Source organism: Rhinolophus sinicus, chromosome 4, assembly GCF_057876585.1.
Source record: "Rhinolophus sinicus isolate RSI-liver-muscle chromosome 4, RSI-T2T, whole genome shotgun sequence".
In the NCBI taxonomy this organism is placed as follows: domain Eukaryota; kingdom Metazoa; phylum Chordata; class Mammalia; order Chiroptera; family Rhinolophidae; genus Rhinolophus; species Rhinolophus sinicus.
In genome coordinates, this window is record NC_142504.1 from 67,446,933 (window position 1) to 67,463,136 (window position 16,204).

Genomic DNA, 16,204 nt, shown 5'->3' on the forward strand with positions numbered 1-16,204 from the left:
TCTTAACCTGTTTTTTACTTTTAAAAATGTGGCTGCTAAATAATTTAAAGCTACATATATGACTTGCATTATATTTCTATTGTACAGCATTGCAGATGCATATCAAGTGATGTTACTTACTGTGGGAATGCAAATCTTGCTTAAAGGGTTTCCATCCAGGAGATATGATCCATTAAATGTCACATATTCATCATAATACTGAGGTGCTTGAGGAATAACACTACACAACAATTTGCGCTTTTCTTCAATTTTTTTCCTTATGTGCAAGTATTCAAAATATGGATTTGCTCTCTCTGAACTGTATGGTTGAATCTCATCTAGTTTTAGAGAATCTACAATGGCTGCCAGAGACTGCTGAGTTTTCTCTTTTGCTTGTAGTAAAGAGGGACTCACTTGCACAGGCTGTGGTACACGCGACACTTTCCTTTTCCGTGGGTGGTGAATTTGAGGATCATCTTCTTCAGTTAATCTTATTCTTCCTCTAGGAGATGAAGAGTCGCTGTCCTTTTCTGGTAACAGTGCACAGCTAGCAAGAATCTGCTTGCTTTGATTTGCCATTGTATTTGCTTTGTTTCTTGTCATCCTTTGAGGGATTTGGTTTTCGGTTTTATCATCTTCAGCATTTTCTTCTAATTCTACTTTGACTAACTGACCATATTTATGCATTTCTAGTTGAGCTGGTTGTTGTGAATGGTTTTCCAGACTTGATAAAGTGCTTTGTTGTGATTCTTCATCTTCGATGGAAAGCAAACACTTTTCGCTTTCAGGACAAAGTTTTGGATTATCTTGTTCATTTAGATTTCCTTTTGGCATCCCTATATTCATTTCACATAAATCAGAATCACACTTATCATTCAAATGAGTTAAAACCAAACTCTCCAGTTTGCTTTCTTTTTCATGTGCAATAACCTGAATATCAGAAGTACTATTTTCAACTTCATGGCCACTGGAAGACTTATACATTAGTTTGCTAAATGCATAATGTATATTTAACTGGGAAGAGGAATCACTTCCATTGAAGCCCTTTTCTGGTGGTACTACAGGCAAAGTATTAGCCTTCTCAAAATTTGGTGAGGCTTCTTGAATAGTGCTTTCAGAGTACACTGGTACAAAGGTACCTGTCTTCTGAACATCTGTTAGGGCAAAAATATTCTCCATATCTTTTGTAGATTCACTATCAGTATCTAAAACAGAATTGATAATTTGAACTGCATTTTTCTGTTGTAAAATACCTGGCTCTTGATTGGCAACACATGACAAAGACATATGTTTAGAAATAGATTCAGCATCTGAAAGTGATTGGCTGTGGAAAGAGCAAGGTTGCTGTGAAGGCAGAAAAGACGCTGCATCCTGAGCACACGAGTTTACTGGCAGTTCAGTCTGGTGCAGGGATAAAAAATCAGTATTCTGTTCTTTCAATATTTTGTTTTCAGAATTACAAAAATCCTGAACAGAAGAATCTTGATCAGGTGTACTAGAATTTGGGCAGATAAAGTCACTGGTGCTTAACGATTCCAGTTTATTAACACACGTCTCCCATGATTTATTTTGTATCACACCAACCTGGTTAGATGGCTCTAAATGCACAGGACTGTCCATTAAAGTGCCCACTGGAGCAGTACTCTTGATAACATTTGTATCAGCTGAAATACATTTGCTGTTTACAGATCTAGTTGGAGAGGCTGCAAAACTGGAATGTATGTTAGACACATTTGAAAGTTCTCTTTCAGGCACATGTGAGGATACCTCAGGTTTGGGAGAAGGACAATTATCTCTTGGCACAGCTAAGCCACCTTGATTGCTTTCTTCTGATATTGTTTGGAATTGTTTTGTATGTTCACAAATGACAGATGACATACTACACCTTCGAATTTCTACAGTTGGTCTCCCTTCATTTATAACTAGTTTAACATCTTCTACAGAAGATGATCGGAGATGGGGTGTTGGAAGTCTGCTTGTATATGGTGGTTTAATCCGCTCTGGTAGTTCAGCCAGGCTATCTAACTCCCTTTCATGAAGGGCAGGAGATTTGGCAATTGGCAAAAAAGGTGACTGGGAAAAGGACATTTGGGAATCTGAACCCTCTAACATAAAGTCAGAATCGTACTCAACTAGCGGCCTTGGGGTTGTCACTGTAGTATGACAGGAATCTTCTGAACTAGCAACCGAAATCATGGATACAGATCTGGAGCTGAGACCCGGCTTTTCACTTTCTGATCTAGGAGATCTGTTTAAGCTGTTATCTGAAACAAAGGATGACTTCCCCAAACTCATTATATTTTTGGTGTCGACAGATTGTGATCTGTTACTTACAGCATCTTTAGATTGCTTCTCCTTGGTATATGCATCAGTCAACTCTGAACTCTTTGACCTAGTAAGTTCTTTATTTTTGGACTCAGCTAGTATATGCTTTGTTTTCTCTTTATCTTTCATTTTAAGTTCTAAACAATTACGATTTCTCAATCGTTCCTTTTCTTTTTGCTTAATTTTTTCCTTATGTTTTTTGTGCCACTGCTCTATTTCTAGATCTTTCAGGCTTAGCATTCGCTCAAAACTTGTCTGCATTAAATCATCATTCACTAACCTCTTTTCTTTAGGTCGAGTATCTTTTGATACTGGCGATGACTTAGGTTTGGGCTTATCTGCTTCAGATTTTAGTTTGAGTAAACTATTTAGTTGAATTTTATCCTTATGTTTGTCTCGTTCTTTGTATCTGTCAATGTCTTTATCTTTTTTATCTTTTTCTTTTCCATCAGTTTTCAAAGGTTCATCTTTTGTCTTTTCTTTAAGGGATAAAGTTTTTTCATGTTGTGCTTTACTACTGTCTGCTATACTTGTTTTCTTCTCTTCCTGGAAGTGTTTGGAATTAGTTATATTTACAGTTTCTTTATCTTTAGATTTTTCCTTTTTATCTACCTCCCTGTCTTTATTTTTGCTTTTTTCTGATTTAGTGTAGTCACTATTATCTGACTGTTTGGTTTTTTTTTCCACCAAGTGCTTTTCTTTGCTTTCTGCTAGATGCCTCTCTTTTTCAGGTTTTTCTTTGTCATGTTTTCTATCCATCTTTTCTCTACTTTTCTCTCTGTCATCATTTTTTTTAATAGTAGTAGTATTTTTTATCTTCTCACTTTCTTTATGACATTTCTCTGTGTGATGTGAATATAGCTTGTCTTTTTCTTTTATTCTGTCAACACACTCACTAAGCTCTAATTTGTCTTTCTCTGACTTATGTTCATGCTTTGTCTTCTTCTCTTTTTCAGAATTTTTTCTTTCAGCCTTCTCACTGTCCTTTTCTTTACTTTGAAATCGTTTCTCAGATTTTTCCTTACTTTCTTTTATATGCTTTTCTTGTTTTTCAATTTCTATTTCCTTTTCCATTGAATGTAACCCTATAGAATCCTCACTGGCACTTATACCTAAAGAACTGAATTCTGTCTCTTTATCTATAGGTACATTCTCTCTTTCTTCTTTTAAATCTTTTATTTTTTCCTCTCTAAAGGATTTCTCACTTTCCTTTTTAATCTTTTCTCGTTCTTCTTTAAAGTTCCTCTCCTTTGACACATGCTTTTCCTTGGTTGATTTATCATCTTTTATGTTTTTTTCCAACTTTGATTTTTTTTCTAATGTTAGGGACTCGTGTTCCATATTTAAAAACAGATCTTCAGTTTCATCACTTTTAAAAAAATTCTCTTTCCAAAATTCTCTATCAAATTCCACACTCCGCTGCAGCTCTTTAGCACCATCCCTATTTTTGTATTTTTCCTTTTCACCTTCAAATTCTTTTTTATGCTTTTCTTTTTCCCTCTCTTTATGTTTCAATTTGTGCTTTTTTAATGTTTTACCTTCTTTATCCATTTTTTTCAGCGTGCAATCTGAATTTTCAAATGTTGGACTATGATCGTCATCCTTTATTTTAGCATTTGACTTTTCACCAAATTCTAAGTGAAAATCTTTATGATGTTTGTTTTTTTCCTTATGCTTACAACATTTTACACTTGAACTTTCTGGCAAGAATTCAGATTCTGTATTATCATATCGAACAAGATCAGGCTGTAAAGACATTTCAGAACTTCCTGGTGATAAACATGTCTTGGTATGTTCTTGTTTTAGTGGTATGGATTGCTTTTCACTTAGTCCACAAGAATGTTTGGGAGATTTACCAGTGGAAACATGAAATAAATGTAATGAAGTATCATCTTTTGGGCTAAAAGATTTCCTAAAATTCCCCTCCTCTCTGGTCTTTTCTGAACAATCTAGTGTAGTATTAACTGTCAAGTTTGTTAGTCTGGTATTTTCTTTCCCCTCTTTTTCTTGCTTCAGCTCTTGGTTCTCTTTGTTTTTATTCTGGTTCTTTAATTTTCTTTTAACTTTGCCTTTCTGTTTGTGTTCATTCGAAACACCATATTCCTTTTTGGTTTGTACATCGGAATTTGATGTTTCAGGGACTGGGCATGGCGTAGAAACCTTTTTGTTCTGAAGAATTTCTTCATCTGAACTTTCAGAACTTGAATACAAAACCCTAGATGGCTTCTGTTTTTTACTTTTAAACGATTTAGGATAGAAAGCTTTATCCTGTTTTGCAAATAAACTATTCTTTTCTACTTCAGATTCATTCTCTTTTCGTAGCTCTTTCCTAAGAATATGCCTATCATCAATCATTTTATCTATTTCTTCATCATCATCATCTTTGAACTCATACTCATCAAGGGCAGATGGAAGAGGTGCTTTACTGGGAATTAGCTGTTTACTTTCACAAATGAGAGAGTCTTTCTCTGTCTCCGAGTCAATATTTTCATCAACACTGGAAGGGTTTACAGACCGAGCCTCTTCAGAATCTAGAATAAGGGAGAAAAAAAAAATCTGTTGCTGGCCAAAAGACAATTATCAGAAAAATAAGACTGAGAGAGAAATATAGCACCCACAGTAAATATTTCAAACAATTCAGAAAAAAAAAATTCACATTTATATATGCAATTGAAATATGTGAGAACGCTGCTACAGTGTTGTGGAAAACCTTTATAAAGATTCTGCTTCAGGATGAGATCCCTTGACACTTCAAATACACATATACTGAATTTACAATACATATATCACAAATATATAATATAAAAATGAACAATATAAAGCAGAAGTTCACAACCCAGGCGACTGGGTGGATTCAGGGGAAACACTGGCAAGTAATGTTTTATAAAATTTTACATATATGTATATTTTTCTTTCTGGAGAGAATATTTAACTAGATTCTTTGATGCAAAAAAGATTAAGAACTACTAATTTAAAGGGTTAATCAAATAAACATCACAGATTATTTTATATGTTTCTGAATTTTTATTAGTGAAATCGTAAGGGATCAAGTGATTCCCATAAAGGACAGTAACGTAAGTAAAGCTGAATGGTTTTGACTATACAAGAAATGACGACTTGGTTTTAAGAAATCAGAAAAATCAAAATAAATATATCCCTTAATTACATAATCCAGCTAACAGATAAACAGATACACAATTTGAAAAATGCTACTCCATTCCTTAGTTTTCTTATCTATAGTAATGTAGACTTGATACTAATACACATTATCGTATAATAAAGGGAATAACAGACTCAATTCTTATATATTTTTAAGTACATGAAAATTTATTTTAAGTACATGAAATTTAATTGCATCAAAACTGTTGCATAAATATAGCCAAAGTACTGCTAGATTCTATTACATAGTATCATTTTTAAGAAAAAATATATTTTTTTTCTTTTTAGGTGGGCATCTTTTGTTAGCTGAAATGTATGTTGTATACATGGGGCCTCTCATTGAAAACCCAGGCCTCTAACTAAAGGAAAAGAAAACAGGCCTCTGACCAAGGGGGTAGGGGTGAGGGGAACTAAACTCATTGAAAAATGATAATTAAATACTTCATTTACTAAGTATTTAATATTAAAATTATAAATTTATTTTAAAACATTAAATTTCCTCTAAAGTGATCTAGCTCTCAAATATTCTCTTTGCAAGAAAATTCAAATTCCAGAAATATTTTGGAGTCTATAAAGTACTGGGCACTGTAGAGGAGCTCTAGAGAGATCACAATCTTGTTTTTCTAGAAGAGGTGGTAATATTCTAATACAATATTATTACCAGATGCCAATGAGTGATATAGTTGACATATTTAAAAAAGAACATTTTTGGCATTATAACTGCTTGTACATATGTAAAAAAATATAATTCTCCATTCCCAATTATCAATATTGCAACACACAGTATCAAACTATAAAACTTTGCTGCAAAAAAGGAACATCTATTTTGGGAGTATTTACTTTGGTCCCAATAAAATGAATACAAAAATGTGTACTTATACAACAGGTGTTATTTTGTCTGTTAATGCCTTATTTATATATTTGTTCTTAAGTACTTCTCCATTTGTAGTTTCCAAGGATTTAATTATTTATGGTTTTGTTTCTCATTTAATGATTAGTTTTACTGGAAAGTGGGAATGATTTTTTTTCCTTTGTGTATCCTACAAACCTCAGTTCTATACTTAGAATCAGTCTTCAATAAATATTTATTATGCTCCACAGGCAGGCACATAGTGCTAGGAGCTAGGGATGAAAAGATGAAAAAGACACAGTTCTGTTTCTTAACAGTTATATAACTTGAGAATTGCTAGAATGGCAGTAAATACTAGGTCCAAAGGGTGTGCCTGGGAAAGCGTCTGCTGGGGAACTGGAGAAGGAAAGCAGGCTTCTCAGAGAAGTAGCACTGAAGTTGAGGCATGGAGAATATATAGGAATTTCAAGTAGGATTTAATGGCATGAAAATATTATAAACATGCAGCTCAAATCACAGCATGTATACCATTTCATATATGGGTTTTTATCATTTAACAGATCACAGCCATTTTATTTAGAAGTTATATTTCCTTCATTACTATTTTTAAGGGCTGCATATTAAATTGAGTTAATACATAATCATTTAAACTGATTTTTTTACTGAGGGGACAGTCAGGTTGTTTCCAATTATTTGATGTTATAGATATTTAATAAGGTAGAAAAATCTTTGTATATATTATAACTTGAAAATGACAGTACATTCTTTTATGTCTGTATGTGGGTGTAGGAAAAAAGAGAAATGCATCAAAACAGTATCTAGTAAACTGGCTGGAGGAATTATGGGTGAATTTCTCTTCAAGCTTTTCTATCTTTTCCAAATTCAGATGCATTACTTTTACCTTCAGGAAAAACACGGTTTAAAAAATTCACTAATAGGTATAATATGGTATCACTTTTTTTTTTATTATCAATGTGGCTCATTTTTCTATGTGTTTGTATTTCCTCCTGTGTAATGCCACTTTATAATTTCTTCAGCCTATGTTCTTCTGGTCCTTTTTTTTCCTGCTTATGCACATTTATACATTACTTAAATTATACTACACATATAATCTTATGTATATTTCACTTATTATATCATAGTGCTTACCATTCTGAACATATGCATTAAAGGAGAAATGCAAATTCTGTAAGGGTTACACATACCGTGTTTGCTCGAAAATAAGACCTAGCCAGACCATCAGCTCTAATGCGTCTTTTGGAGCAAAAATTACTGTAAGACCCGGTCTTACATTATATTATATTATATTATATTATATTATATTATATTATATTAGACCCAGTCTTACATTAAAATAAGACCAGGTATTATATTTTATTAGACCCGGTCTTATATAAGACCTGGTATTATATTATTATATTATATTACATAAGACACGGTCTATTATATTAAAATACGACCGGGTCTTATATTAATTTTTGCTCCAAAAGACGCATCAGAGCTGATGATCCAGCTAGGTCTTATTTTCAGGGAAACACGGTATATATGTGTCCGGAGAGATGCAAGGTTTATTTGTGTTCCTGATTCAGCGGTTGAAGGTAATTAAGCAATGCTCTCTAATGCAGATATGCCTTTCTCCCTGTGGTTCTTTACAAAAGACTCGTACTTTTTAAAAAGGCAAAAGTGTCAGTTCTAAAGTGAATAAGTTACCCTGGTGCTAATTAATGTCCATGATAAGAGTATGGAATTACCACAGTGAAGGACTGTAATCTGGCTCTGGTTGCTGAGTCGTATGTACCCATTAGGCGCGCTCCTCTGCACGCTGGTTTTCAGCGCCAGCAGCAATGACCAGAAGCCAGCTGGTTTGTGATCTCAGCAAAGGTACTACACCTATGTGACGTCACCTCACTTGCGTATCAGGTTGAAATCCCTTTTCTTCCCTAAGCAGCCTTAAACCTTTTGATTTACTTTGCCCAGGAATATAGATCAAGCCAGTCTTGGAATTCTAATGCAGTAGTAACTTAAAAGTGTTTGTTCTGCCTTTCTTAGGAGATAATTGTTTATAGTGAGAAAATTACACAGAATCTCCATATTCTCAACTTCTTGTAGTCAAAATGGCCACGGTTATCATTATACTATTTCTCAATTTGTTTCAATTGTTTTAGTCTTTAATATCTATTTAATCACTAAATTTGAGTCTGTATTTAAATATTTTACCAAATTATTCTTGACAAAAAGTTCATTTAAAATTTTTTAATGTTTATTATCTCAACAATTTCATTTGGGAAGCTAGAAGGAAAACGAGAACAACACAGATTAAGCAATCACTAACATGTAAAATATTTCATTAAGGCATTTTACTTTTCCATGACTAAAAATGCCGAATAGTAAAATGGAGCTTAATTGATTAAAAACACTTAAAATACCACATTTTGCTGTGTATAACGCATCCCCAGGTACAATGCTCTCCCATGTATAATGCACACTCACATTTTTGGCCCAAACTTTTAGGGGGAAAAAAAATCTTTCGTTTTAATTTCTTAGTTTAAAATTTTTTGTCTACCTGTAGGTACTTGTTTTTTGTATTATAAAGGAATTTTAGCATTTATTTTTAACATATTTTGGTATGAGAAATTTTATGTAACAAATAATTATAAAACACAAGAACCAGATATAAGGTACAAGAAATTTTGCATACCAGTAATAAATTTACAATATTTACACATCATAGAAAGCCAAGAACTCTTTGTCCTTTCAAGTTTGTTATTAGTTCAACAAAACCAATTATCGAATTCCAGGGTATTATTTTGCATACAGATAATGTTATTGATTTCTAGAGTTATACTTTTAACTCATAAGCATAAATAAAATTAAAAACATTTATATAGACAGGGCATTAGTACTACCCATGTATATAACGCACATCTTTATTTTTCCTTCACAAATTTGGGCAAAAAAGTGGGCATTGTACACAGCAAAATATGGTACATTTGAAAGTTGCTCTGGTACATCTCAAGGCACTTTCAGATATTGGCAATTAACACTAGTGACAGAGAACAGCTAAATGTTATGTGAGATCACTATGATTTTCAGGCTTGACTTTTTCCTTACATGGCTACCAGAAATTTCCATCTTTTCTTTTTTTTTTCTTTTTCATCTTTTCTTGTATGGTATCCAAAAGGAGCAGTAAGCAAATGAAAATGTGACTGATGCAGGCAGATGCCAGTATATAAAATAAATCCTTCCTTCAAAATCTCTCCAAAATAATCAGCATACATTTGACAAAGCAATTAATTACATTTCACATGCCTGACCAATTAAAAAAGTCAGCAGATGCTGGGCTTTTAAAACAGTGTGAATTATCTTAATAATTATACATTTTTAGAAAACATAATTATCCTAGTAATGTCACATATACGTATCTCAGGAGTGGGTGATGATGATGCAAAGCTAAATATACTATGACCCTGAACATAAAGAACTTACAGTCAAGTCTAAGGCTCTACTTTTCCTCTGAGATTCAACTATCTAACTTGAAACTTCTTGGGCTTCTTTCAACCACCTTAACTCAAGATTGAAAACATTCAACTGATTACTTTCTCTTCCACAACTGCTTCCTCTTGCTGCGTAAAGCCAGTATATTCCACTTCTGTGATGTAACAAACAATCTACTTACTCAAACTAAAAACCTCAGACCATTTTCAACTCTCTCAATTCCTCAACTTCTAAATACAACTGTTCAAAGTTTCAATCTCTGGACTATCTTTTAAATCCATCGTCTCTCTATTCTCATGACCACTGTCCCAACTAGGGTTTCTCATCATTCTTGCCTACATCAATTATCAACTTAAACCACAATGTGGCCAGCATTATATATCATATTGTCTCTTTTCATCTGAGGGTGCTCAACTCTAGAATAAAATAAAAATTCCAAAGATAATGACTTAAGACTTTTCAAAATCTGAAGCATTATCTCCACTACTACCACCATTTATTGAATCCTACTGTTTGCTATGCATTTGATCTTCACAACAGCAATTATTATCCCTATTTAAGAGACATGTAAACAAAGTCACAACCAGTTAGTAGCTTGTCCAAAGTTACCTCACCATTAGGGGATACAGCCCAAGATGTTCTGTCTGATTTTATGGGGTATTCTACATGGTTTCCCATCTTTCATTCCTTCTTGCTATATACATTAGCCATACCAGTATACTACTTCCTCCTTCACAAACTTCCATGCACATTTATGTGCATTTTGATCAGTTGCTCTTTATTATTTTCCAATTACTTAACCAGGAGATATTTTAGAATAGTGGTCAGGGAGAGGAGCAGTTTAAGAGTTAAAGAATTTATATACAGGAATGGCTTAGGGGTAGTCATCTGCTATGGGGAGGATGTTGGGTAGGGGATTTGTTTTGAGGCTATGTTTGCATTGGTATTTACTTGGTAATATTAGTAGTATGTTTATTTGGAATTGTTTGGAAGGAGGTAAACTTAACTTCTCATTCATCCCTTAGGAATATCACTGGTTTGAAACCATTCTGAAAGGTCTGCGTTTTTTTATCCCTGTTATTTTGAACACTGGGATATGGGAGGTCAAAGATTGCCTGTCTCCCAGAAAAGGCAAGGAGCAAAAGGAAGGCTACCTGCTCCACAATACTCCCAAATGCATCCACCTATTCTAGATGAGTAAGTGCTTAAATATATGCATACGAGGACTGACAATTAAGTTCATGAACTCATCCTAGAAAAAGTGCTACATACCTCATTGCTGAATATCACTACGGTCACCTTCGAAGTACTCCCACTGGGAAGCTATGCACTGACGCCAGCACCTAGTCCACCCTTCAAAGCAATTTTGGAACTCTTTCTAGAATGGCCATCAGAGTCGTCGTTGTATTACCCATGATGTCCTGAATGTCATCAAAATGTATTCCTTTCAATATTTCTTTCATCTTCAGGTAAAGAAAGAGGTCATTGGGGGCCAGATCAGGTGAGTAGAGAGGGTGTTCCAATACAGTTATATGTTTATTGGCTAAAAACTCCCTCAAAGTTTGCAATGTGAACTGGTGCAAGAGCCATGAATTGCTTGTGAAAAGTTCAGGTCATTTTCATCTAACTTTTTCATGCAGCCTTTTCAGCACTTCCAAATAGTAAACTTGGTTAACTGTTTGTCCAGCTGGTACAAATTCATAATGAATAATCCCTCTGATACCAAAAAAGGTTAGCAACATCGTTTTGACTCTTGATTTGGACTGAGGGAACTTTTTAGGTCGTGGAGAATTGGCTGACTTCCATTGTGTAATCTGACACTTTGTTTCAGGGTGGTACTGGTACACTCATGTTTTGTCACCAGTGATAATACAGCCCAAAACATCGTCTTGCCTTTCCAAAAGGTCTTGGCAAACTTTGACTCGCTTTTGCTTTTGTTCATCGGTGAGCTCCTTCAGGATCATTTTTGCACACACCTTTCTCATGCCAAGATTTTCAGTTAAGATTTTCCTGTTTTTCTACCAATGTTTATTTGGTCTGCTATACTTCTCTCAGTCAGTCGACGATTTTGACGCACAATTCGATGAATTTCTGCAATGTTTTCACCAGTTCAGCTCATTACTGACCTCTCTTCATCATTGACGCGTTCTCTCCCCTCAGAAAAACGTTTAATCCATCTGTACACTGCCATTTTCTTCATGGCATTATCCCCACAAACTTGGACTAACATGTCCCTGATTTCACTTCCACTCTTGCAAAATTTAACAAGAAATTTAATGTTTGTTCATTGCTAATTCAAGCTCAGGCATTCTTGCAGCAGCACACAAAAACATGCAATAATGAACGCCCCTCAGCAAGACAGCACCACATGTCGACATGAACACAGCTGTGAGACACTGATATACCAAGGTTATGAAACCTTACTGAGCTGTTTGTACAGTGCTGCCAATGTAAGCGTAGCAAGTTCGCAAACTTAATTGTCACACCTCATACAACCACACGATTCCCCTTTCTGTAAACTTACAAAGGTATACTACTTAATTAACAGCACCTGCTTAAATCTATAGCACCCAGAGAATGAAAAACTTCTGTATTTTATATTTGTGGGATGGAGGAGGACAGGGTTGGTAGAGTGCTGAGAAAAAGGGCCTATTTTTGGAATTTGGAAGTTCTTTGTGGGAAGGTAACCTCCAGTGAGGTAGTAGTAATTTTCTGCTTCTGTTTTCCATATTATTCAACAGATACTTCAAATATTAAGTCTATATACTTAGGGACTTTCATAATTCCTAGTATATAGTAAGTGCTTCAAGTATAAGACTTATACTTAGGGACTTTCATAATTCCTAGTATATAGTAAGTGCTTAATGAATGTAGAATAAATGTATAAATAGGAAGTTTTAGAACTGTATTAAGAAATCAAGTGGGAGTGCTTATGTGGGACAGAAGAACTGTAGAAAGGGATATAAACATGAAGTATGAATTTATCCACTCTATAATTTTGTATAGTATCCAGGTGGCAAATGATGTTGCCATTCACTGCTGATGTCTCCTTTTAACTCAGCAATTTGAAGAGTTGGCAAACAGTCCATATACCTGCCATTAGTTCCCATATCACCTGCTAGGGAGAGCATAGATCTGTTATGATTTGCTTTAAGCCACCCTTGGCTTTCACACATTTCACACTAATACACCTACCTTCCTCTACTAAACCACCAAGGCTCACCTTATCTTCCTATACCAAGCTCAGACTTTTCTATTATCAGCTGCTGAACCTTTTTCAGTTAATCAGAAATTTATTTTTAAACAGTGGCACCATGTTTATATAATGGAGTTTGTAGAATTATTTGAATACATATGTATTTTGTTTGTATGTTATGAAAATGGAAAAAATTGCTGACACTAGTAATACAATTAAGATAAAGATGGAAACTGCTAGATGTAGTAAAAGTGACAAATCTTTACCCTCTTTCAGTTCACTGAAATGAAGACTGTTCAACTGTGAAGGAAAATACTAGCTGTATCTATATATGAGTATGTAGATATATATTTATACAGTGTGTCAACATTTTGAAAAGTAGTGATAAAAATGTTTTAAAATTATAGGCAAAATCAGCATGTAAAATATTTAAATAAGTTATATAGAGAGTTTATGTCAATACTAAGTGCTAGAAATTCATTTCAAAAGAAGTCTAATGTTCACCTCAGTCTTAACAACAATTAAGAAAATTGATCAGAACCATTAAAATAATCTCCTCCTCAACCTCCAGCAAAATCCCCTGGTAATCACTATAAGCAACTCTTTCTTCCCAACATTATAGTCAGTTTACCATTAAACTCATTGCAGGTAAACTAAGAAAATTTGAAATTGAGAAGAATATACTTGGAAAAATAATTGTCCTTACATGAAATACAGAGATGTAATGAGCAAAATCCAAACTTTGGGCAAATTTACTAGGCAAATGATCAGTTTATTTCAACAGAAAAATTGTAAGAACAGAAGAATGGAAACGGGATAGCTATAGATTAAAAGATACTCAGACATCACCTAATCACAATATACAGACATTATCTGAATACTGATTTTGAAAAAGTTAAAAGAATTATGATTTTATGAGGCAATCAGAACTTGGAACAATAAATGGATATTTAATAGTAAAAATTTTTAGTTTAGGCATAATAAAATTATTATGGTTAAGTTTAAAGTTTTTTAAAAAATCCTATTGTTTTAGAGAAACTTATGAATCATTCTCGAAAGAAATGACTTCAAAATGATGGGGTAGGGAAGAATGGAGAGGGGCAAATCAAGATTGACCATAAGGTGGTAATTATTAAAACTGGGTAGTAAGTACATATAGGTCACAATACTATTCTTCCTACTTTTGCATATTTGAAATTTTCTATAATAAAAGTAAAAACATTAATTTGCTTATAATTAGATTTTAATGTTTTAAAGAATGAATACATTCTGCAATGTACAGAGTAAAACAAACCAAAACCCCCAAACATGTACTGTATTGTTTTAAAAATAACTTTCTTAATTTTCTTAACAAAATCGGGTCACATATTTTCAGAAATACATTATATATAAACATGTATCTTTTCACTAAAGATTTTAAATGAGTTAATGGTAGTTTCTATGGCAAGAAACAAACAAAAAAACATACCAGCTACTTTATTTCATTTTCAGAACACTTTTTGTGCAACAGAAGGTGCTACACTCAAATATAATGAAGAGTTTAGTCATGGCACACTTCACAACAGGTATCATTAAGTCAAATAAACTTAATGAATAAAGTTCACTATATTCATATTACAGTTATATGACATCAGAATCATCTGATTCTGAACTTTTAATAATCAGTAACAATCAGTATGGTATCATGGAAAAGTACATGGGTTCTGCTATTAGCCCTATGTTCAAATCTTTACTCTGCTTAGGCCAGGAATGTTATTAAGGATTAACTCACAGGGCTGTTGTGAGGATTAAATAAACTAACTTATGTAATGTGCCTAGCATATCTTGGCATATACCATGCATGTGATAAATATTAACTTACTGCTTAGAAAAAAAGAGAAATGTTATCATTAAAAGTATTTAAATAAAATATATGTTCAAAATCAAATATTGCCAAATTCAAAAAAGCAAATATGTTCCTTTAAAAAGGCCAAAGCTGAATCCCGTTAACTTTTCATATTTGATTAACTTTGTATCGGAAGATTGAAGAGAAAAAAATTCAAGCTGACTCCCAGCACTTATTTCACTTATTATAGGGTTACAATAGAGGTATGTGGTTCTTTATAAAGAAGGTAGTGGAAATTACCAGTCTGTCAAATAAACAAAGAACACATGTAGATATATAGACTTTTCATGGAGGGGAAGGAGGAAGTCAGTGAGGGGGGAGAAGAAATAGAACAAACTAAGAATTTTCTTAGATTAGTGTCTAGTGGAATTTATATTTTTATAGATAAAGGCACTAGTCATAATTGACAACCACTTGTATAAAATATTTTTTAGTATTCCTCAAAGAAGGGAGAGGAAAATGGGAATGCAGGTAGAGGGGGAGGGACACAATTACATAAACTCTTGTTTCATTTGCTAACTGCAATTTAATGGCATTACATAATATTTTTTAAAAAGTTTCTACAACTTAACAAGTGGAAGACAACTTTTTGTTGAAAATTATCCTTGGCGAAAGCTTAAAATGAATACCGTCTTTATGCAAGTCTATAGGTTTTCCTCATCTTTATATCTATCTTATATGCCCAGAATACTACTATGTAACAATGTTAACAAAAAATTTGTCCATGACCAAACAGTTAACAAGCGGCAGAGTGAGATCTTCAAATCCAAGTTTCTGTGACTCCAAAACTGGTACTCACAATCATCATGCTATATTACTTCTAAGTACATCAAAGGTACTGAATATTATCAAGATAAACTATACACACTGTAAAATGGTGGCATAATTTGTGATCATTCCATAAGCATTCAACCAATGCCTGTACTTCTGTGTTCATTTCATGATTGAGTATACTGAGAAAATAACTCTGCCATAAAAACTAGCATCTAAAATAAAGTATAATATTAAATGATGTTTACTGTTAATTCACATGTAAAATTCTTTGAATAAAAAAGAAAAAAGCAGTAACATAATGCGTTAAACATACCCACCTGAAGTTAAAGGTGAATTTCAAACATAAAGTTGCCATTTATCTATTATTTGATCTTGAGATATTCACATCTTAGATATACATATCTTGATTTATATATTCCATAAATACATGAAATAAGATAGATTAAAAATACCTCATTCGTGATCATTAAGTAATACAACTTACAAAAAACAAAAAAAATCAGGCAATAGGCAAAATGGGTAAAGGTGGTCAAAGGGTTCA

At 33.5% G+C, this 16,204-nt stretch overlaps 1 protein-coding gene across 6 annotated transcripts in view; it reads right to left on the reverse strand.

Annotated features, from left to right (window-relative positions):
• Positions 1-16,204, reverse strand: part of ANKRD12 (ankyrin repeat domain 12) — a 135,675-nt gene that overhangs the window by 26,621 nt on the left and 92,850 nt on the right. For all 6 annotated transcript variants that reach the window (XM_019712593.3, XM_019712592.3, XM_074340361.2 and 3 more), the window contains one exon: positions 121-4,835. In XM_019712593.3, the coding sequence (XP_019568152.2) occupies positions 121-4,835 (4,715 nt within the window). The remainder of the gene's footprint in view (positions 1-120; positions 4,836-16,204) is intronic.